This window comes from Myxocyprinus asiaticus, chromosome 13 (genome assembly GCF_019703515.2).
Source record: "Myxocyprinus asiaticus isolate MX2 ecotype Aquarium Trade chromosome 13, UBuf_Myxa_2, whole genome shotgun sequence".
In the NCBI taxonomy this organism is placed as follows: Eukaryota; Metazoa; Chordata; class Actinopteri; order Cypriniformes; family Catostomidae; genus Myxocyprinus; species Myxocyprinus asiaticus.
Genome location: NC_059356.1, coordinates 30,603,096 through 30,628,122, shown reverse-complemented (window position 1 = coordinate 30,628,122; position 25,027 = coordinate 30,603,096). Strand labels below are relative to the sequence as shown.

At 39.8% G+C, this 25,027-nt stretch overlaps 2 protein-coding genes across 2 annotated transcripts in view; both read left to right on the top strand.

The window, feature by feature from the left end:
- LOC127450965 (myosin-binding protein C, fast-type-like) overlaps nt 1-1,496 on the top strand; it is a 45,686-nt gene extending 44,190 nt beyond the window's left edge. Inside the window, exons 29-30 of the mRNA XM_051715457.1 lie at nt 38-224; nt 397-1,496. Of these exons, the coding sequence (XP_051571417.1) occupies nt 38-224; nt 397-434 (225 nt within the window). The 3' untranslated portion in view covers nt 435-1,496. The remainder of the gene's footprint in view (nt 1-37; nt 225-396) is intronic.
- Nucleotides 1,497-1,897: 401 nt separating this feature from the next.
- Nucleotides 1,898-5,176, top strand: LOC127450964 (skin secretory protein xP2-like). The gene is made up of 3 exons (XM_051715456.1): nt 1,898-1,936; nt 4,049-4,447; nt 5,136-5,176. Exons 1-3 carry the CDS (start codon nt 1,898-1,900, stop codon nt 5,136-5,138), a joined length of 441 nt encoding a protein of 146 aa, XP_051571416.1. The 3' UTR covers nt 5,139-5,176.
- The last annotated feature ends 19,851 nt before the right edge of the window (nt 5,177-25,027 follow it).

Below are 25,027 nucleotides of genomic sequence, written 5' to 3'. Positions count from 1 at the left end.
TCTCTCTCTTTCTTGCATGCTGTTGTTCTCCTCCAAGCCAAAGATTATATGGATGAAAAATAAGATGATTATTGGTGAGGACCCGAAGTTTCTCATGCAGAATAACCAGGGTGTGCTGACTTTAAACATCCGTAAACCCAGCTTGTTTGATGGAGGGAAGTATACATGCAGAGCTGTCAATGACCTAGGACAGGATGAAGTGGAGTGTAAATTGGAGGTTCGAGGTAAGGCCAATTAAACCTGCAAAGTCCTTCATCCCCAGACTGCAGAATATAGCAATGCTAATGTTGTACTCAGTATCTCAGTGTTGTAAATCAATATTTTTGACTTTTTCATGTTTGTTTTCCCTTACACAACCTTCTCAATTGTGTAATATTCTTTGCTTTCCCACTTTAGTTTTCACAGAAAAGGAAAAGGAAGGGATGAAGAAGTGAACACAAAACCCTGGAGACACTCTAAAGAAGCCAGGAGGGATATGGGCATCATGAGAGTATCGGAAAAGCTCAAAAATGAATAATTATTGATTTAGAATCAAATTACATCCTTGTGTTGTCTTTTCTCTGCATTGCTTTTGCCCCTTACAAAAAAGTACTGTGGCAGTTCCATGGTACAATGATGCTATTAGATGGTAATACCATGGTATTTTCATATGTAGGGTACAGCGGGGCTAAAGACACAACTTAAGGAAAATTCGCTTTTTTCTGGTCACAAAAGTGCTCAAGATTCAAGAAATAAACGTATTTTTATTGAATATTGATGGAGCAACACAATTTGTGTTAAAAGAAATAACAACAGAAGGTTGTTTTGAATACAATTCATTATTTTTTTTAAAGTTGGTGAGGGGGCCTGGGGTAAAAGGCTCCCTCAAATGGGGAAAAAGGCCCCCAGGGGGGGTTATATTAATATAGTAGATACCCAAACAGTAATTATGGGGCACAATTTGTCAACTTAGGCAAATACTTTCAAATACAAAATAATTTGTTTAATAGGGGCCTTTATTCCCAGCAACAGGGGGGGCTCTTTTCCCCAAATGCTATCCTTTCACTTATTGGACAATTACTGAAATTGTTTTATATAATCACCTTGAACAAGATGGAAAATGTGTCTTTTGTATCAAAATAAATGTGATGATTTCCAGGATTTTCATTATCTAGGCTTAAATTTCAAGATTTAAAAAAATATTAAATATTAGCTCAAATTGTCTCAGAATCAAGCTTTAGACATTACACGCAATGATCTGATGGAAGAGGAATTTTTTGTTTTGTTTGAACAGGTGTTTAGGAAAGTACTGTGGTAGTATTTGATGCTATTTAGTGTTATTAAGAAGTCTTTTACCCCGGGGAGCATTTAGACCTGTTGTACCCTACTGTGGTACTGAATAAGTACCATTTCATTTACCATGGTATTTACATGGTACGTCAAAAAATACTATGTTTCCGAACAACCATGGTAATACCATGGTACTTTTTTGTTTTTAATGTTAGTGGAATCAGAGTTCAATCTAATATAGTCTCTTATTTCTTTAGATATGCTTTGTGCTGTATGTCAGGGTTTTGCAGGTCAAACTGCTTGAAATAAAAGCACACAAATATCTGTGTTGTTGAAGTATGACTGTTTTTAATAATTTGTTCATAGTCAAGAAGGTCTGGTTATGGTTATGGTTAAAATGATCTAATTTATACCCTACGTCTGCTTAAACGCGCTAGTGCAAACTGGAGGAGAATTGGAGAATCAGGGACTCATTAGCATTTTACACTAGAGACTCATTTACGCACCCATCAACACTGCCCTAATTAGCTTTCTCCCACGTCATTACTGAACAAACGAATTACGGCTAATTTACACACCCGTAAAACAAACACACAAGGTTCTCTTGCCAGCTCCGGTAAATCTCACCATGACTGCCCTGCTGTGTCCCGGAGCCAAACCACATAATGTGGGTTTGAGAGCTTTCCTTCCGGAAACATTTTTGGTCAAAAAGAGGGAACAATCATAATAAATATGTTCATATTTAACAATACCTTTTTTTGTTTGATTTTTTGTTTGTTTGTTTAATGGAAAGGACATAAAATAAAATTTTGTTGACACTGAAAACAAAATAAAGTTAAAGTACTTACGTACACACGACGACAGAAGCTAAGACATGAGACAGTCAGTTTGTGAGCTAAGTCTACATCGATAAAAACGCGGGAAATACAAACAAAAGTTCTGAGAGTGACCAGCAGATGACGCTGTTAACTAACTCAACAATAGCTTCAGGCCGTTCACATGATTAAATCTGTTAGGAAGTTTAATGAACACCTAACTTAAATCTGCAACAACATAGTTGAATGTGCTGTTAAGAGTTGAAGTTATATTTATTCTAAAGTTTATCTGTTGCATTTTCGTGACAGTTTTTTATTCCTCAGGGGCTGGTTGCACCAGCTATACGTAAGTTACAACTTAGACTAGTTGTGGTGTAAATGGGCACTAAGTCACAATTTATGCACTACTAAATATTTGAGTGTTGCACCATTAAACTTAAGTAGGACATAACCCTACGTATGAACTAAATATTTACGGAAGCCTCTGACCAGGAGTAAAACATGTAAAACAATAAAAAAGCAGACTCACTTAATGACATCAGTGAGCTCATGTTTTGGTTGACAGGCTTCAGTCCTTTCAACATATATGATGATGTTGGCAATGACACTCGTTTACATTTACGGGAGAAAACATTATGTAAAAAACATACTTCTTCAGTATGAAAGGTGTCAAGTTTCAACACATAAGAAATATTTAAGATATTAAAATGAATTAATGTCTATTTTCCAGCCTGTTATATTAGTATTTATTTATTTACTGCCCCTTATTTATTTTAGATATATACATAGGCTAAATTTAATGGTGCAACGCTCAAATATTTAGTAGTGCGTAAATTGTGATTTAGTGCCCATTTACGCCACAACTAGGCTAAGTTGTAACTTATATATAGCCAGTGCAACCGGCCCCTGAGGATTTGTGATAGGATGCAGCATTTCACATACACCGATCAGCCACAACATTAAAACCAACTGCCTAATATTGTGTAGGTTCCCCTCGTGCCACCTAAACAGTGCCAAACCAAATTCTGAGATGCTATTCTTCTCACCACAATTTTACAGAGCAGTTATCTGAGTTACAGTAGACTTTGTCAGTTCGAACCATCTGGCCATTCTCTGTTGACCTCTCTCATCAACAAGACATTTCCGTCCACAGAACTGCCACTCACTGGATGTTTTTGGCACCATTCAGAGTAAATACTAGAGACAGTTGTGCGTGAAAATCCCAGGAGATCAGCAGTTACAGAAATACTCAAACCAGCCAGTCTGGCACCAGCAATCATCCATGCGATTATCTAATCAGCCAATCGTGTGGCATCAGTGCAGTGCATAAAATCATGCAGATACGGGTCAGGAGCTTCAGTTGATGTTCACATCAACCATTAGAATGGGGAAAAAAATTGATTTGGACCGTGGCATGTTTGTTGGTGCCAGACGGGCTGGTTTGAGTATTTCTGTAACTGCTGATTTCCTGGGATTTTCACGCACAACAGTCTCTAGAATTTACTCCGAATGGTGTCAAAAACAAAAAACATCCAATGAGCGGCAGTTCTGTGTATAGAAATGCCTTGTTGATGAGAGAGGTCAACAGAGAATGGGCAGACTGGTTAGAACTGACAAAGTTTACGATATATCAGTGTGACGAGGAGGAGGGCATGGCCAGTCCATGAGGGTGCATGGCCAGCACTGAGTCACCTAATCAATGGGAGAGAGATAAAGGGAAGCCAAAAACATCTGTTAGGGAGAGAGGGAGAGAGATGCACAAGCTGTGTGTCTGTTTTGCTGTAAAGCACTTTATGTCATGTTTAAATTTAGTTGTACCATTAAAAGTTTATGTTGATGGTCCACCCGGTTCCCGCCTCCTCCTTGCCCATCCTGAGAACTCTGTTACATTGGTGCCAAAACCCAGGAAGAAGGGGGGATGCGCTGTCATGGAGTCCTCACCGCTGCCGTCCGCCTGGAAGCAGAGGAGCCGCTGCCGCCATCTGGAAGTGGAGGAGCTCACTGCCGTCCACCTGGAAGGGGAGGAGCCCGCTGCCATATGCTTGGAAGCAGAGGAACTCGCTGCCGTCCACTTGGAAGCAGAGGAGCTCGCTGCCATCCACTTGGAAGCGGAGGAGCTCATTGCCATCCGCTTGGAAGCGGAGGAGCCCGCTGCCATCCACCTTGAAGGGGAGGAGCCCGCTGCCATCCGCCTCGAAGGGGAGGAGCCCGCTGCCATCTGCTTGGAAGCGGAGGAGCTCACTGCCATCTGCCTGGAAGGGGAGGAGCCTGCTGACATCCGTCAGGAGGTGAGGGAGCCGCTGTCGTCCTCCAGGGGGCGGAGGAGCCCACTGAGGTCCATGCGACAGTGTGTCCGGGGACTGGTGAGCCACTTTTTCTCTCTCTCCTCTATCTCTGTCTCTCCAGTTCACTCTTTCTCTCTACCTTCTCCCTCCCCTCGTCTCCCCAGGTTCCCAGGAGGCAGGGAGGACCACCGGGTGGCGGAACTGCCGGAAGGGCAGCATCTCCCCTCCATAGGTTGCTTATCATGATCTCAACCCCCTCATACACAATTCTCTTGTTTTTATATTGAGTTAATTATATTTTAAATACCCTAACCCCACACCCATAAACCTAACCCATACATAAACATTTTTAGATTTTAATGAAGACATTATTAAGTCCCTAATTAAGCCGTAGAGTTTCCCACAATGTGGATGATTCCAGGATTTACTACTCTTTTGGTACCAAGACAGCACACACACACACACCCAAACACACACCCACACACACAATTTTTTGTCCTGTTTTCCATTGAAAAATATCTGAGCATCCTGGTTAAAACAACATTTTGTGAGGTGTATGCTTAAAACAAGAAAACAACTATTTGCCAGTGGAATATAATCATTGTTCTCTGAGAACAAGTCTCATTATCTTACGTAATTTTGTATCTCAAGTAAATTTATCTTTGTGGTGCGGGACGTGGTCGTGTGTCTGTCATCGGGGAGAAAGGAAGCGGTAAGGGCCATCACCTGGTGATTGTTAACACTAAACACCTGTGTCTCATTACAGTGACGATGGAGACGGGCTTGAAAAGGCTGCCGAGAACCCTGGAGAGAGAGAGACAGTCCAGTGACGTTGTGTGTCTCTACTGAAAAGTTTACCGTTGTTATCATTTGTGAAGCTGAAGAGTTAAATGCTGTGTTTGTTAGGCTGAAAAGCCCAAAGACTGTGTTTGTGAAACTGAAACGCCATTAAAGGTTGACTTACCTGGACTGCCACCCTGCTTCCTTCCTTATTACTGGAACTTTTACAATCTTATTTTAAGGATTTTTTTGATATTTTTACTGGAAAACAATACTAAACAACTGATAAAAAAAGGTTTTGCAGCATACCCACACATTTCTGGTGGTCGTTTGAGTAATAACTTAAAAAAAAAAAAAAAAAAAAAAAAAAAAAAAAAAAATTCTTGGTGAAACAACACTGTCACAGAATTTCATGGACCTGGAATTAGTCGATATCATAGTGGGGACCATATGGGTCCCCCTTGTCCCATCACAACAGGCCTGTGTCAAACACAGCTCTCAAATGTAATAAGAATAGTTAAAGACATTGCACGTCCTAATACAGCTGTCATGGTCTTATCAACGTTCCGCTTTCCATGCTCCTATACTCCCTTTTCAGTGACATTCTGTTGCTAAGCGATCTTACCTGCTGGGATGTTGCATTCACATTCTTACCATTAAAATTAAATGGTTAAAGTTGACATCCTTGCAACTCACTTACCAAGCTCTCTTAACTCCAGAGCACAAGGACTCATGCAAACACAATACAGTGTTAGCAGGGACTGTACCACACTGTTTCTCAGCAGGGCCTTTCACACACTCTATTTTGACAGTGTTCAGGAGAGGTTAAAAGAGCAGTACTTTAACCCATTCAATTAATGTCATGATAGAATAGCCTAGGTAGGATATGCTTCTTGATCATAGTGCACAAGAGAAAGAAAGAGAGCTTTGGCGAGCAAGACAAAACCATAACGGCAGAATGGAGAGAACTATAATTATGCAAGTAATTATGCATGAGATTCCATGAGAGAGAGAGAGAACAGAGGGAGATTTTTATGCATGTAATTACAGTATAGAAACTTGGGAAGACAGAGGAATGAAACTCAGTAACATTATCCACCTCATACCTCATTTATGGCAAATAGTCACATGCACACACATATACAGTACACACGGGTGTTCTTGCATTTGCACATACTATATTGTTCTTAGCTGTCTCATGCAGCGGCCCTAGTCAAATACAGAAGTGCATAAATTCACATATTTGCTGGTGTGTTGTATTCTTTCTGCTGTTCTGACCATTAAGGTGGCCGTGCTTTGACTCCACTCACGACCCATGTAATGAGCTAAAAGTACAGTAACAGGGTGAGTGTACTCATAGTAGATTCATAATTTCATTTCACACTCTAGTAATACAGACTAACTGCTTCTGGTATGTCTACTGTCAGTTGCAGCACAAACTAAATTTGCCAATCTTTTGTTGGCTTATATAAAATCTTACTTTAAACTTTACAATTCAGTTCATCGATGTCTGAAATCTGACGAAGAGCATGGCATTCAATTAAATTAGCCTTTTTTAGAATGCATTGGCTGGCTTGCCATATGACCTAGAAATTCTTCATCATATCCTTGTTAAAGTACCACAAAATCATATTCTGGTGACTGCTGGACCACAGAGTTTTGCCTTGTTTGGCTAATTGTCAGTGACACTTCTGCTGTAGGTGTGTGGGCTCATCTGCTATCACAGATTGTCTGAAAGGCTCTGAGGTCTTTTAATTAAAGAATGACAGTTTAGTGGCTGTGGGAGAGAAGGGAAAAAAAACTTTTATTTCAGGATGAAAATGAGAACAAAGACGATACACACAGGAAGCCTTATGACAGAGAGGTATGTTGTGTTGTTGACGGTCATCCGTAGACATCTCTGTGAAACCCAGATGTCTCTAAAACTGGGAAGGTTTTCTGTTTTAGGTAACAGAAAATAACAGATATCTGCCTAGATTTCATTCAGAGAAGGATGGGCTCGTCCAATTGGTTTTCAACCTTAACATCTTATGGATTTTGTTTCTTTGCTACAATCTTGTTTGGCTTGCTCTCTGGTGCCATTAAGGCAGTTTTCAATAAAATTGTTTTGAAATATGTGTTGTGAAAAGTACTAAACAAATAGTGAGAAAACTTGACTCTAAAATGACCTGTCATTTTAGGCCACAATAGTGATTTAAGCCATTAAACCAAGTGATTTTAATTTATCCCCTTAAATTAGAAAGAAGTTCAATTCTCTGCTTTAAAAAGTTTCTTTTTATGTACTGATGAGGATTATGTTCTATTTGTGTTTCCTTGAGTTGCCAGCATAGTACATTGACAGTCTGGGTCTTAACAGAACAATCAAAAGAGCACTTTTGAAAAAAGAGACAACTTTAAATATTAAACTTTTAGTAGTGTCTTGCAGTAGAGGCAAACACATCCTCATATACAGCAGTAGTGGCAGGCATCATGCTGGGACTCAGGACCCAATTTAGATCCACACTCACAGGCACAGTGGGAAAACAGCAGAGGTGGGAGTAACTCGCACATATGCAAGTCACAAGCAAGTACTTACCTTCGAGTCTTGAGTTAAGTTTCAAATCTGTAGTGCACACAATCAAGCAAGTCAAGTTGAGTCCTGATAAAAAATGTGTAAAGTCAAGTCTCTGAACCAAACTTGAAGGTTATATTACTTATTCATTTCCCTATAGGAATTATGAACTTTCTGAATAATGAATTAGACATACGTATCTGGGAAGAAACATACTGATGCTTCTACATTACATTAATGTCTGAAAGCTTAAATGTTTAATTCTGCCAGCTGTAATTTACATTACAGGGTAGAAAGATAAAAAAAAAAAAATCACTAAGACCCCATTTCCACCTGGTTTTAAGATGCATCTCGGATGATCCGATCACATGTGGTCAGGTGAGACACATCACTGTTTACACCTGGTCATTTAAATGCATCTCCTGTGAACACCTGTGATCGGATTTGGAGGGGAGGGACTGACGAAACACATCAATCACTATGTCAGTGTACTGCATGACATTAAAGCACAACAAAGTCAGAAAAGACGAAGAAAGTGCAAAAAAAATAATAAAAAATAAAATAAAAAATTGCACGCTATTTTTCCCAGATGCAGCTGAAATTTAATCAAAGCACAAAAGCAACATTTCAATCAGAAACATCAAAATCAGCGTGACACATTGTACTTATAAGTTACATACAGGTCTTGTAATAGAATATCTCATTTTAAAGAGCATGTAATTTGAGTGGTTCACAAAAATGAGAAAAACTGACAAAAACAAAGGAAGAGTAAATTAAAAACACACAAAAAAGAAGTGTTTCAGAATAAAAGACCTACAAATACAAAGAATGAATAGATATGCAAGCAAGCCGAGTTAAAATCATTCATTCATATTGTATACTAGTCACATTTATTTATTATTTATTTATTATGGCATCCAGTTATTAAATTATCAATCATTATAAATATGGAAATAAATACACTTTTGTGTCAGAATGCCTTTTTTGACATAATTTGACTGTCCAATCAAACAATGAGTTAAGAAGAATCTTGAAAGGTTAAAAATAATGCTTGATATTGCTTCTGATTATGTCTGTCAACACACTAAAACTTGACATTGACCTCAGGTCATCATTGGATATTGTATTCCATGCTATGTGCTCTGGTTGTATTTTGCACAATTTGGCATATGTAGCTACTGTAGTCAAGGACAGATTAAGACCTGAGAGGCCAGGGGCCAGTACACCATGGAGGACCCCCATAACGTGACTATATTCACCTTTACTGTATGAGCTACAGGACGTTTGCAGATTTGGTTGGATTGGTATTTTTCAAATAGACAGAAGAAAAGTTTGGAGCAATGTCTTACACGGCCAATTGTATGTACTTTTTAAGTATGAACCGATCCAAAATCATGCGTTATTAAAATGGATGTGCACGGCGCCAGTATTCAAATACTAAAATAACTATTCGGTTGTTCTGCACGTGTATAGAGGTCTTCAAACCGAGTGCGACGGTACCTGACAAACCTTCAGGTTTTGAGCCAGGTTTGGGTCAGTTTTTCAAGTAGGCTAGGGTGAGTTACGGACTGTTCACACATGTGTATGCGCTGTTTTTCAGTTGTTTTTCTAGGCTATGTAAACACGCATTGGATGGACGTCTTTGATTGTTGCGCCACATCTACTTTTTTCAGCATACCGCGCAGGACCGTCACATTTTTTAGACACTGTTAACTTAAAAATAACTATTTATGAACGCATCTCGAGACACCTGTGTTCTGTTTCACCATTTAATGCGCTTCATCAAGCTTTTTCAGTGCTGATGTCACAAATCGACATTCTGATGAAGTTCAGATTGCAAAGAGGACTAAATGTGACTGTTATTCCAGACTATTTTTTACCTGGCAAAGTTTCAGCGCTTGATAAATGATGAGCCAATGTTTTTTTTTCCTTGAGCTCTGGTGTGCAGACAATAATTACACAAGTTTTGCTAAATAATTTAAATTCAAAGCATCCCGAAGAGGTTTATAAACCATAGCATTCACTGCCTCATGGAAAGTGAACATGCCCGGGCAGAATTACCCATTTTCCATTTATTAAGAATAGGCCTAATATGTTGCAGGCAGTGGCAGAGATTATTTTTGTTCAATCTATGTATTTTGCTATTTAGGCTCATAGCTCACTGTGCAGTGTGCACTTTATTCCCTGCTAATCTGAGATTGTGTTTGACTCATGGCAATAAATGTTCTTTTTTCCCCGAGTCCAGACTCCCAACAAATAACAGAATAACTGTTCGTGAACTCTCGTGGTTATCCTACTATTACAAACAGTTACTGTGCACATATTTAGGGTATTAAGGCACCTTTCGCTTGATCAGTAAACATTAAATGCATGCAGGACTTAAACATTTTAAAGTCATCTATACTGTTGCACGAATTCTGTCGCTTATATGAATTTTAACCATCAGCTTTGTACACAGCCAAGGTAAACTGCACCTTATCTTTGTGTTTGGAAGCATTTTATAAATCAGACACTGTTCTCAGCAGTCCTTCAAATAAACGCGCTGCACCTGTGAGACGCAGATTCCCTGAGCGCCCACTCGAGTGCTCGTACTCGCGCTGCTGTAGTCCAGCACGCATTCCGCTGGACAAATGGTATTTCATATAAGGCTGACATTTATGTGGATTTAGATATCTCAAAATAAATAACTAAATAAATAACTAAAAAATAATTAAATAATTGATTTAGTGCTCGAGGCCCCTTGGGTTTAGTGGCCCCTGGGCAACGGCCCAGTTGGCCCGGTAGTTAATCTATCCCTGATTGTAGTACATTATAGTTCAAGTCTGGAATCAATATGAAATGTGTATGTTTTTGAAAGTAATTGATACTTTTATTCACCAAGGATGCTTTTTATAAAGACTCAAAATTTTTATAAAGACTTTTATAATATACAAATGATTATTTCTGTTTATATACATGCTTTATTCTTCAAATGTTGTTTATCCAAGAATCCTCCACTAGAAATGACTAGAATGGACTGTTAGTATGACTGCTATAAATGGGGCTTTGCGATCACAGGTACTTGAATTTTAAAATAAATAAAAATATTATTTAGATTACCATTATACTGTATTACATATTACTATTATTGTGACAGTATTCTTGTTCAATATAATGCATCCTTGGTGAACAGAAGCATCAATTTCTTTCCAAAACAAAAATGTCTTAGTGATTCCAAACATTTGAATGGTAGTGTAGATCATCCAGGTACTCTGTGCATGCAGAAAATTCACATACTGTGCACAGTAGGCTATATATACTGCAAAACAGCAAAGAGTAGTATGCCATTGCGAACAGAACATAAAACGTATTAAGAGGGATACTAAAACATGCATTTTAAGGTCATGGGTGTCAGTTTTGCACAGTGATTGGACACTTAAAATTATGGGCTATTTTTAGCACCTTTTGGGCAGATTTTAAGCAGACTTTGGGTTGAAAAGTTTTGCTGGACCTGGCAACCCTGCTGCTGCCAGGATGCATACAGGATGTATTAGCTTTTACACCTCAAATATGATACGTTCACATACATTTTTGACCACATTCGTATGTGGTTTTTGTGATCCGATCACAAAACGTTTTAGACCCTGTTTAGACCTGTATTTAAATGCTGACCATGTGACTGGATCACCAAAAACGCATCTTAACACCAGTTGGAAACGGGGTTAAGAGGATTTGATTTGAGGATTTATATGGCTAATCCTAGGGTCTATAAAAGTCCTTAAAACTGCTTATGACAGTCATATTCAGACAAAAGTAAATCCATCTATTGATATATTATTTATATATAAATTAGTAGTGTTGACATCTTGTACTGACTTAACTGACTTAAAACTTAAGTTGTTCTTGGCAGATACCATTTTAAAAAGTTACTCTTAACAATAGAGCTGTTAAGTTTGTAGTCCAAAGACCTGGAAGATAATTAGCATTTTTGAGCCATGGGTACCCTCTGGATTTTCCTATGGGTTTTATAATGGCAGTTTTGGATTTATGAGTAAAATAAGGTCTGAGGTAAACATTACTTGAAGATACTTAGGCGTTTTGTTCTACAACATAAAAACATAAAGTCATGTACATTTTGAAGGAAAATATTTAATTTGTATTAAGTTGACAGCATTTCTTTTTTTACCCACTATTAATGTTACGTTTAAACTTGAAAAACAAATTCTATTTACATTTATTTTTTAATCTTTAGAAAGCATAATGAAACAGTAAAAATGTCAAAATAAATATTTCCTTTTTATTTTATTTTACACATTTTCTCCGAAATTTTCCGCGGACCCCCTTTCAGCCCCCTGGAGGTACACTGACCCCAGTTTGAAAACCCTGATCTAGCTGAGCTGTGAAATTTTCCTCCAAAATTGGCACTTTTAATCCATCATGGGAGAAAGAGTTTTTTGTTTTTGTGAGTGATGATGAGTTAATGGAGTTTATGAGGTGTGGTCAGCCAATGAAGCAACTTAAATCAACAGCAGCGAGAGACTAAAGTGAGACGTGGTGTGAGAGGAGAGAAAAAGAGATGGCACGTCTTCTGTTGAAAAGGAGCAGGCTGTCAGCAAAGTAAAGGAGAAAAAAGGAGCAGGTTAAGCCGCTGTATAAGGAATAAAAATAGCATTTTAAACAAAATGTCTGTCACACATCAATTGTCAGTTACCATAGAAAGTTGACAGAATGCATTGCAATTGACAACAGATGAAACCCTGAACAGATGAAATACATGCTTATACAGTGGCCCCTAGTATTTGGACACTGAAGTCACACATATATTGAATTTCAATGCATTACATACAAAATATCAAACCAAATGACATCTGCCAACAAACAATTTTTATTTTTAACCAACCAACACTTTTTCACACGTGCCCCTGCAGAGTAACCGCAGGTGTAGTTCATCAAATTAAATATGGACATGTTGCACTAATATTTGTTAATATATTATTGAGGACATCAGGATTCAGTTAAGATAATAAATGCAAGACACTTTAGACAATTTGTTTTTCAGGCCAATTTTTCTCTCGTAATGTCCTCTGTAAATCTGTTATAATAAAAATATTGATAAGTATCTTTCATTTTGTGTATCAATTTATTATTGCCACACATAAAAAGAAAAGTGTTTTAGTCATCGCTAATGTTGCCTTCATGGACTATTGGAATTATCCTACTTTACACTTCTGAAGTGGTAAAAACGTGCATGTCACGCTTACGTGGTTTGTTTTGTGGTGGAGGACACCATGTTTAGACTGCGTACTTCTTGGGGAACTTTTATTTTGACACCGTGATATGTATTACTCAAGCAACTTGTTGACTGGTATTTTAGGCAAATGCATGCTATTTTCTCAGTGTAAAAATTTACAGTATGCACTAAATTGTCACTGATATATGTACAGTGCTGTGGAAAAGTATTTGCCCTATCCTGATTTCTTATATTTGTTTGCATTTTTCATACTAAATTGTTTTAGATCTTCAAATGAGATATAGCAACCTGATTAAACAAAAATACAGTTTTCAAATTTTTTTTTAATTTCTTTTTTAATCAAAAAAGTTATCCAACACCTAAATCACTCATGTGAAAACTAACTGCCCCCTTAAGGTCATGCCACATTTAGCAGCAACAACTGCAACCAAACACTTCAGATAACTGGAGATCAGTCTTTCACAATGCTGTGGTAGAATTTTGGTCCACACTTCTTTGCAGAACTGCTTTAGTTTAGCCACATTGGAGGGTTTTCAAGTATGAACTGCACGTTTAAGATCCTGCCACAGCATCTCAATCGGGCTCAAGTCAGGACTTTGACTAGGCCACTCCAAAACATTAATTTTGCTTCTTTTGAGCAATTCAGAGGTGGACTTACTCCTATGCTTTGGATTATTATCTTGCTGCATAATCCAGTTGCACTTGAGCTTCAACTCACGGACTGATGACCGGATGTTCTTCTTTAGGATTTTCTGGTAGAGAGCAGAATTCATGTTTCCATCAATTATTGCAAGTTGCCCTGGCCCTGAAGCAGCAAAGCATCCCCAACACCATCCCACTACCACCACCATGCTTGACCCATAGGTATGATATTCTTTTTGTGGAATTCTGTGTTTGATTTACACCAGATGTAACGGGACACCTGTCTTCCAAACAGTTCCACTTTTGACTCATCAGTCCACAGAACATTCTGCCAAAAGCTTTGATGATCATCAAGGTGTGTTCTGGCAAAATTCAGACAAGCCTTCATGTTCTTCTGGGTTAGCAGTGGTTTTCGCCTTGCCACTCTTCCATGGATGGCATTTTTGGCCAGTGTCTTTCTGATAGTGGAGTCATGAACAGTGATCTTTATTGAAACGAGAGGCCTGCAGTTCCTTGGATGTTGTCCTTGGCTTTTTTGTGACTTCCTGGATGAGTCGTTGCTGTGCTCTTGGAAGAATTTTGGAAGGTCGGTCACTTCTGGGAAGGTTCACTACTGTGCTAAGTTTTCTCCGTTTGCAGATAATAGCTCTCACTGTGGTTCTTTGGAGTCCCAGAGCCTTTGAAATAGCTTTGTAACCCTTCCCAGCCTGATGTATTTCAATCATCTTTTTCCTCATCATTTCTGGAATTTCTTTCGACCTTGGCATAGTGTGCTGCTGGGTGAGACCTTTTAGACAACTTCATGCTGCTGAAAAAGTTCTATTTATGTGTTGATTTGATTGAACAGGGCTGGCAGTAATCAGGCCTGGGTGTATCTAGTCCAGCTGAACCCCATTATGAATGCAGTTTCATAGATTTGAGGATTTAGTAACTTTCACACAGGTCCAGTTGGTATTGGATAACTTTTTTGCTTCAGTAAATAACATTATCATTTAAAAACTGTATTTTGTGTTTACTCAGATTGCCTTTGTTTTATGTAAGATTTTGTTTGAATTTTTGAAACAATTTAGTATGAGACATACACAAAAACAGAAGAAAACAGGACGAGGGCAAATACTTTTCCACAGCACTGTAAATGTATATGAACGAAACGAGAGGGCTAACAGTTAGCTGTATTTAGAAAAATTTATAAAATCTATCATTTACTACAGAAACCATACTCTCTGCCATGTTTACATGTTACAGAGTTTGAATCTCCTCCCAACTCTGAAACTTGGGTATCAAAATTAGCTCAGAGTTTCCCAAGGGGCTGTTCATGTGCAAATTCTTACTAGAAATATTCATATTTATGATAATTCTTATAGCACATTGTCATTTTCTTCATTATGTCAAGCATGGCACATTTGCAACTTGAGTCAGACTCAAGTAAAGTTAACATCCTTTATGGGTGTCTCTCTGGCACTCTTTTGTCACAATAAATACTGTTGGCTTCCTTGATCAAACATTCACTGATCTCAGCACATTACACTGAGCAATACATTTATTCAGTTCTTAGGGGCCATTTGTAAATTGTGTGCTGTGCTGTAAATGCTGGCAGTGTGTTAGAAAGAGAAGCATTTGCATCTTTCCACTCTTTCAATTTCCCCTGGCTGTTATAAGGCTCATGATTGGTTACCCCTTTTAAAAAGAGCAACTACAGCTGTGAGATTCTATTCTGGTTACAGCAATTTCAAACAAGCTTAACCACCATACCATCTTAGGCAGGTTTGTGCTTTTTGTTTTTGGTCTGTTTTTGGTCTGTTGGCTGGTTTCAGAGGGGTTTTGGGCACTTTTCATCTGTTTAGGTTGGAAGACCAACATGGCCAGACTGGGAGTCCAACTTAACACAGATAAGACCAGCTTAAACCAGATAAGACCAGCAAACTATCTAAGGCTGGTTTAAAGGAATGTTCCGGGTTCAATACAAGTTAAGCTCAATCGACAGCATGTGTGGCATAATATTGACTGCCACAAAAATTAATTTAGGCTTGTCCCTCCTTTCTTAAAAAAAAAAAAGATAAGCAAAAATCAAAGTTACAGTGAGGCACTTACAATGGAAGTGAATGTAGCCAATTTTTGGAGGGTTTAAACACAGAAATGTGAAGCTTATAATTTATTTATTAGACATTATTACATGACAGACACATTTGTTCTCACATGTGTCTGTTGCTCTTCTGCTGAAAGTGTCTGTGTGGTGCTTTCATCACATGATGATAAATTGTGGTCTTATTTAAGGCCAAACTAATAACGAGGCACATCCTAATTCTTTTAGATGCATCTATTCCTCTATCGCTTTGCTAGATATAAAAATTACTTTGTGGAGACCCCCAGGTACCTTAGTCGGATCATCCTTGTACATTGTATAATCAGCAAATGTTACAGTATTCACTCATAGCTGGAGTTCAAAAAGAGAGTTTCTTTATGTTAAACCTGAGCCTAATAGGTAGCCTACAATAAGCCCAAGAATGCACTAAGATCTCCACTTTCAGGCTTAAATGTTTGTATGTGAAAATATTCTTATCCTATGTGAGATCTACCGACTCAGTTCAGCTCCCCAAGCTGGCTGTAGTGGGTCTGTTATGGGGCGCTGAATATAAAATGCAACATGCTCCAATTGACTGCCCATTTAGACCAGATTTAGCTCAACAAGCATTAAAACTTTCAAACATCACTTTTTAATCATTGATGATTAATTATTTTATAAATGTTAAAAGCATTTAAATATTAAGGGTAAATCAAATCAATAACTTTATAGCCAGAATGCATTATTTATCTAAAAAACAAATTCTGTAATTATGCCAGGCAGCATTGATGGTTTTTCAGCTGTTTCAATTCCCCAGAGAAGTATCTTATTATTTAAATGGTGAGGTTATGATACTTTAACAGGCCTTTGTTTGTTAACACCTGCCTGTTACAGTACACTGGTTTAGGTTCGCTTGACTTTCCTTGATCTTTGGTTGAGATGCCACATTCATTTTTTTAATCAATGACTTCATCCTAAATATATATATATATAAAAAGTCATTTGATAATCTTCATTAATGCTCTATTGAACTTAATCTGAAAGAATTGGGTAGTCATTTAAAGAGCATAAATGTATTAAAGCTTCTGCACCCTAAACACTGTCCGACTGAGAAAATTAAATGTGGGGATAATAATGGATAACAATACAAATCAAATAAGATCTAATTATTCAATTTATCTTTAAATACTCTAAAATAACTTTTTTGGCTGCATATTTTCACTGGTTCTTGGCGAAAGCCATTACTGCAGTCCATTACTGATGCAATCCTATTAACCATAGAAACGATTCGCAAATATTTCATCAGACTTATTCCCATTGTATTCAATCAGAGATTGTTCCTTACCAAGCTAAGCCTTTCGTTTTGCATATTTGATGTCAGAATGTGAGAAGTTCTGGCTACTGTTGAATCCAAATTTTCACCAGTTGGTCTGCTGTTGTGTAATTATCCTTTAACATAAAACACACAGCTCTTGGGATATTCATGTTCCCCACCCATTATCACATAAATACTGTAGAGTAAGAGTTCATACATGTTAATACATGCATACATGTAGAAAGGTCACAAGTGGTCCTCTCATCCCTCCAGACTCTGTGACTATGCATGAACAGTCAGTTTATGTCGAGTCAGCGGGAGTGAGCTCGAAAATAAAACATGAGCAGAACTTTGGATGAAACTTATACTAAATGGCAACTAACAATTAAGTGCTTTTCCAGCACCTTGCCACTCTGTACTGATCTGGGCTCGTTAATACGGTTAAGATTCCTTTTTCCATTGTGGTGCTGCAAAATCAGGGTTAGAATGGCCTGACTCAGCAAGTGACCAATCGTGACTGACCAACCGCAATTTTTGTCAAGTCACCATATATTTAGAAATGTCAAATCATGAGGCCTGGGTAGCTCAGCAAGTATTGACGCTGACTACCACCCCTGGAGTCGTGAGTTCAAATCCAGGGCGTGCTGAGTGACTCCAGCCCGGTCTCCTAATCAACCAAATTGGCCCAGTTGCTAGGGAGGGTAGAGTCACATGGGGTAACCTCCTCGTGGTCACGATTAGGGGTTCTCGCTCTCAGTGGGGCACGTGGTAAATTGTGCGTGGATCACGGAGATTAGCATGAGCCTCCCATGCTGTGAGTCTCTGCGGTGTCATGCACGGCGAGCCACGTGATAAGATGTGTGGATTGACTGTCTCAGAAGCGGAGGCAACTGAGACTTGTCCTCCGCCATCCAGATTGAGATGAGTAACCGCACCACCACGAGGACCTACTAAGCAGTGGAAATTGGGCATTCCAAATTGGGAGAAAAGGGGATAAAAAATATTTAAAAAAAGAAAAAAAAAGAAATGTCAAATCATATTCATCTGCTTGTGGTAAAAAGCTGCACGTGAGAAAGCAATAAGTATCTTCTATGCTAAAAACATGTTTTTGCATGTCAAAGTAAGTGTTCTATGGCAGGTAAAATTACATAGTAAAATCCTATTGCATGTTATAGATGCTTCTAATTTCAGTTGATAGCAGACATCCTGAAATACAGTATAATAATTGGATGTATTAATTTTACCTATATCTTCTTTCTCCTTGATTAGAGGACAACTTAAAAAGTGGCAACCTTTACCACTTTTCTTACATTGTCAATATAACACCTGACCAAGAGAAAGTGAACACAGGCATGTAAAGGACAGAATAACCTGCTGTAAAGACCATCATAGGTCACCAGTGTATGTTGTGTTTGGGTGCTGGTCACCCACATGGCATGCTGGTGTGCTGGTGTTCCCCATGGCTTTTTAAAGTAGCTTAACCAGCAAGACTTCCTTGGTAAACCAACTTGACCACAATGATGACTATCACGACTATATCACCAGAAATTGACATATAGCTTCCGAAAGTTCATGTACCCTGAAATCAACCCCACATTGCCAAATTACTGATGACTTTTAACTGCAATTACCATTGCCTCTATCACTATTGAAAGCGTGTTGTCTTTTCACTCTTAAATTACATTTTTACTCTACAATTAAAAATACAGCTCGCTTTTGGTGCCACACTGTGGACATTTCACCTAGAAACTGAAGCTTACATGTGCCCATACTGTTCGTTCAACAACACTTCCAGCTTTGGCCACTAGGGGAAGTGATTCGAATTTTGGTACGCACAGACCGTTTTCAACAGCAGAACTTTTGACCTACAGTTGCCGAATTCACAGTAAGATCAGTCTGAATCAGTGTAGATGTCTTTTCAGCAGGAAAGTATGGGATATAAACAGAATTTCCACACATGCAAATGATTGCTCTGACCTGCAGATATAATTGTCTGCATTTGTCTATTCAGATATAAAATTTTGGTTTCTATATGTCTCTTGAATTTTTATGGTTTCATGCTCTCGACCAGTAATTCACTGCACAAAACAAATTGTAGTCGGCACAGACCATGTTTATGCAAGTATCAAGAACCTGTAGTTAATGTAGTCTGGGCTGTATTTTTTATTTATTTATTTTACTTGCATAACCTTTACTTGATTTACAAGGATGAGGGCATGTCATGCAACCTGTCCATGTTGGCATCTGCTGAGAGACACTGATTTAGAACATTATGAGGGAAGTGTGCACAATTACTGTGGGATTATTTACATTCTAATCACTAATGGAATTCCTTTTATCATCTGTATGTCTGGAAGTGGAATTTACATACAGTTGTATGAACACATAAGTGTTCACATTCACACACTAACAAGTTGCATGCTCATTTATACACACAGATGTGTGCATGCACTGCCTGACTAGATGCTCAGAGAGAGGGGGAATGAATGCAGCAGTTTTGAAAGAGCGTTTGGCTCAGTTCAAATAGTTGCCATGGATTCAAGATGTTGCCATGGAAACACAAGCTGCCAATAAAATGAATCTGAATGCAATCTTTGCAGAGAGAGGGACTGAGGGAGGAAAGGAGAAAGGTAAAGTGAGTTTGAAAGAGAGAAAACAGAAAGAGAGTGAGGCCGAGCAAGAGACAGAAAGTGCAAGAGTTGGAGCCCCACCGGATTGCGTCCCACAGTAAAGTGAGCAGTAAGGTAGATGTTTGGCAGTGTGGGGAAGTGTGCAGGGAGGTAAGAGAAGAAAACAGCTCCACGGAGAAAGCAGGGGGTGAGAGCTAACTATTTTAGGCCGCTTGTCGTCATAGTAACGACGACCTCACCATAGCATGAGGAGGTAGTGTGAGAAATGCAGTGAGGGAGAGAGATAAACATATAGCAACGCTTTGAGGGCTCAGGAAATGTGTCCTATCTGAGTCATGACGATGACTCTCCTCAAAATGTCATCACTTCTAACTCTTTCAGCTTCCACAGAGCTATGCGTGTGTGATGACATGTGATCTAGTTATTGTAACTGTTTTTCAGATAAGGCCTTTCATGTAGTCTGTCAGCAGCTCTAATTTCTCTTACCACATCTATTTGTATACCTGAAAAAAACAAAAAACAAAAAAAACATCTTAAACCAGCCTGAGATGGTTTGCTGGTCTTTTCTGGTTTAAGATGGTCTTCCAACCTGGTAAAGCTGGTGCTGAGTAGTTGGGAGGTCAGCTGGTCTCCCAGCCTGACCAGCTCAAAATGTTTAAAACCCCTTTGAAACCAGCCGACTGGAAACTGAATAATAAAAAATAAAAAAAAAATAAAAAAAATAATTAAAAAAACAGCTTAAAGGAATGTTCCGGGTTCAATACACGTTAAGCTCAGTCTACAGCATTTGTGTCATAATGGTGATTACCACAAAAATTAATTTTGACTCATCCCTCCTTTTCTTTAAAAAAAGCAAAAATCTGTGTTACAGTGAGGCACTTAAAATGGAAGTGAATGGGGGCCAATTTTTGAATGTTAAAATAATCACTGTATAGTAACACGACTTTCGTGTGATAAACTTGCTTACTAACCTTTTCTGTGTAAAGTTATAGCCAATTTTAAAACTTTGTTACCATGATGATGTAATGTCAACAAACCCTAAAATGACAGCAAAAATTTCACTTTAACAGCTCAAATAATACACAAGTTTTCACAAAAGAATTAATGCAAGTGCTTTTATAAAATTATAAGCTTCACATTTCTGTGTTTAAACCCTCCAAAAATTGTCCCCATTCACTTCCATTGTAAGTGCCTCACAGTCACCTTTTTGCTTTTTTTTTTTTTTTTTTTTTTAAAGGAGGGATGAATCTAAATAAATTTTCGTGGCAATCAATATTATGCCACAAATGCTTTCGATTGAACTTAACTTGTATTGATCCCGGAACATTCCTTTAAACCAGCCTAAGATAGTTTGCTGGTCTTATCTGGTTTTAGCTGGTCTTATTTGTATTAATTTGGACTCCTAGTCTGGCCAAGTTGGTCTTCCACCCTAAACAGCTGAAAAGTACCCAAACCCCCTCTGAAACCAGCCAACAGACCAAAAACAGGCTGAAAACAAACAGCACAAACCTGCCTAAGATGGTATGGTGGTTAAGCTTGTTTTAAGCTGGTCTCACAGCCTGACCAGCTAAAATGAAGTGCTCAAAAGCCCTATGTAACCAGCCAACATGCTGCTGGTCTTAGCTGGTTTAAGCTGGTCTCCCAGGCTGAACAGCTGAAAATTGCTCAAAACCTCTCTAAAACCTTCCAACAGACCATCCTGACCAGGATGGGAGACCAGTTAAGATCAGCAAACCATCTTAGGCCAGTTTTAGCTGGGGTGGGGTTCTGTCTCTCTCTCTTCTGAATCCCCTCCCTGTATCTCTCTTCCCCTCCACCATTTCTCAGCCCCAAACTCTCTTCCTCTCCCTCTCTCTCCTTCTATCGCTTTCCCTCTTGCTCCCTCTCTCTGAAGGACAGCGGTATTCCCACATTTCTCGGTTGTCATGGCAATGCTGCAGCAAGAAAGAAAGAGAGGCCACGAGAGAGAGAGGAGGGGGAGAAGGACAGATGAGGCTGGGGATGTGTGAACAATGCTAATGTTACTTCACTGATCACCAATTGTGTATTTACTCCTCTTCTCTCTCTCTCTCTCTCTCCTCTTCCCCTCACTAGTGCTGTTTATCTCCCTCTCCTCTCACACTCCCGTCTGCTTTCCCCGCAGGTTGAAAACTCTCTCTTTAAACAGTGCAGCCATTGTTATTTGTATTATTGTTGGGTCATTTAGCTGACACCGGTATCCAGGGTAACCAAGGAGATGTGACATTGGTTCCCCACGTGAATACAAATATAGACAAGTATTCATCAATATCCAAAAGAGCCATTATGGGTGTAATAGCCGAGGCATCCCTGTCAGATCACTCTATAAATAATGCAGTTTCATTAGAGAACCCTGCCGTAAGTCCAGCAGACTTCATTTTTACCTGATTGGGTATGTGTACCACCTATGGATGCTTGTGAGTCTGTGCGCAAGGATGTGTGCCACTGTTTTGGGTAACAAAATCAAACAAAAACGAAATGAAAACATAACTGGAATACAAATAAAAACTAACATAATACTGAAAACTGAAAATGAAATATAATACATTTTCATGACTCTGAAAAGTCACGAATATAATAAAAATGGCATAAATCAATAATAATTTTAGATATACAGTGTTATAATAATTTAATTATTCTCACCTTCATTAAAGGTGCACTCAGTACTTTATCTCTTCTTAAAAAAGTTTAACACCCTAAAAAAATTAATAGTAATTTTAAAACATTTCTATAAAATCATAAAATCATGTTTAAATGATGCTCATCCATGCTCCTGTGTGACGACAAAAAATTACTGAGTTCGCCTTTCAACATGAAAATGCCACTAGATAGCGATAACACTATAGTCCTGGGAAATACTGTATAATGACATTTAAATTATATCAGTTAACGCATTAACTTTGGCAGCCCTAAAATACTAAAACTACACATATACTGGTGGCCATAAGTTTGAAATAATGTACAGATTTTGCTCTTATGAAAAGAAATTGGTACTTTTTGTTACGATTCTCTGTTGTTTGCCCTGTGTTTAGCCAGTGTCATCTGTTTCCCCCTGGACTACACTTCCCATGTTTCCCTGCCCTGATCGTCATCAGCTGTTCCCTATTGTTTTCACCTGTGTTACATTTACCTAAATATTCACTTATGTATATATTGCCCTGATTTCTGTTCACCTTTGTCGGTTGTTAATGTTTCTCTCCTGTTCATGCTCCGGTTCCAGTCCTGTTTGTTTACTTTTGTTTTACTTCCTGGTTTCCTATCTTGCCCTGTTTCTGCGTTTATCCTGCCTTGTATTCTGTTTTATTGTTATTAAAGAAGCTGCGTTTAGATCCTGCTCCTGTGACCTCCTTCACTGCAACAAACATCCTGCCTTGTATTCTGTTTTATTGTTATTAAATAAGCTGCATTTAAATCTTGCTCCTGTGACCTCCTTCACTGCAACAGAACAACAGACCCACTCGAAATGGATCTAGCGGCTCCCTTTATTTAGCTGAGCCGAGCAAACGTACCCGTCCAAGAATACACACGTCTGTTTTGCATCCTGGCCAAATACATGGAATTTTTTGATTCTATGCTGAAATCCATGTATCAGATTGGACTTATTTCTCACCAGTGGAGGGAGTTGCCGGTGACCGGAGATTACACGTAGGAGGAATATGTTGCGCTGGTATTAGAAACATTCGCTTCAGCGGATCCTCCTCAATCAATCCCGATCCCGGTTTCCGAGTCAGCCATGCCTGAATCTGCTCCATGCCATGTTCCAGTCAAGTTTGAGTCTGCTCCACTTCATGTCCCAGTCAAGTTTGAGTCTGCTCCACTCCATGTCCCAGTCAAGTCTGAGTCTGTTCTACGTCATGTCCAAGTCAAGTCTGAGTCTGTTCCACGTCATGTCCCAGTCAAGTCTGAGTCTGCTCCACTCCACTCCGTGTCCCAGTCAAGTCTGAGTCTGCTCCACTCCATGTCCCAGTCAAGTCTGAGTTGGTTCCACGCCATGTCATAACCTTGCCTTCCGCGACTCCCTGCTTGAAGCCCTTCTCAGCCCTTGTCTCCAAGTTGAATTATCTACCACTGATGTCGGTGCATAGGGTCACGAAGACCCTTCCTCACAGCTTGTCAGTACTCCTGCCTGCCACAGCCAATGAGCCAACACCCACGCCTCATTTCCAAGTCTCTCCCCATGCCCACGGCTGTGGAGGTCATTCCTGAGTCTCTGCCCATGCCCAAGACCACAGAGGTCGTTCCCGAGTCTCTGTCCATGGCCACGATCACAGAGGTCATTCCCGAGACTCTGCTCATGTTCGCGACCACTGAGATCATTTCCCAGTCTTCCTGGACTCTTAGTCTTGAGCCTACCACGGTTCTGCCTTCCATGGCTTCGCCCCTCGAGCCACCTACGGCTCCGCCTTCCATGGCTCTGCTCCTCGAGCCTGCCATGGCTCTGCCTTCCATGGCTCCGCTCCTTGAGCTTGCCATGGCTCCGCCTTCCACGGCTCTGCTCCTTGAACCTGCTACGGCTCCGCCTTCCACGGCTCCGCCTTCCATGGCTTCACCCATTGAGTCTCCTATGGCTCCACCTTTCACGGCTCCAGTCTCTAGTCTGTGGTCATCTCCCAGGTCTCCTGACCCTGTTTCAGCCCTGTGACTGCCAACCAGGCCTCCTGATACAGTCCCTATCCTGAGGTGGCCTTCTGGATCTCCTGGCCGTCTGCCTGATCTGCTCTGGTCTTCCTGGTCTCATGGCCGTCCGCCTAATCTGCTCTGGTCTTCTGGGTCTCCTGGTCATCTGCCTGATCTGCTCTGGTCTTCTGGATCTCCTGACCATCTGCTTGATCCGCTCTGGACTTCTAGGTCTCATGATCGTCTGCCTGATCTGCTCTGGTATCCCTGGTCTTATGGCTGTCTGCCTGATCTGCTCTGGTCTCCTGGCCGTCCGCCTGATCTTGTCTCCCTGGTCTCCTGACCGTCCACCTGATCTGCTCTGGTCTTCTGGATCTCCTGACCGTCTGCTTGATCTGCTCTGGTCTTTTGGATCTCCTGACTGTCTGCTTGATCTGCTCTGGTTTTCTGGGTCTCCTGATCGTCCGCCTGATCTGCTCTGGTATCCCTGGTCTCATGGCCGTCCGCCTGATCTGCTCTGGGCTTCTGGATCTCCTGACCGTCCACCTGATCTGCTCTGGTTTCCTTGGTTCCCTGGTCGTCTGCCTGTTCTGCCCTGGCTTCCTTGGTCATCTGGTCATCTGCCTGGTCTGCCCTGGTTTCCTTGGTCCCTTGGTCATCTGTCTGATATGATCTGGTCTCCTGGGTCCTCTGGCCACTAGCTTGATCTGCTCTGGACTCTGTTTAGCCTTGTCATATGTTTCCCCCTGGACTACACTTCCCATGTTTCCCTGCCCTGATCATCACCAGCTGTTCCTTATTGTTTTCACCTGT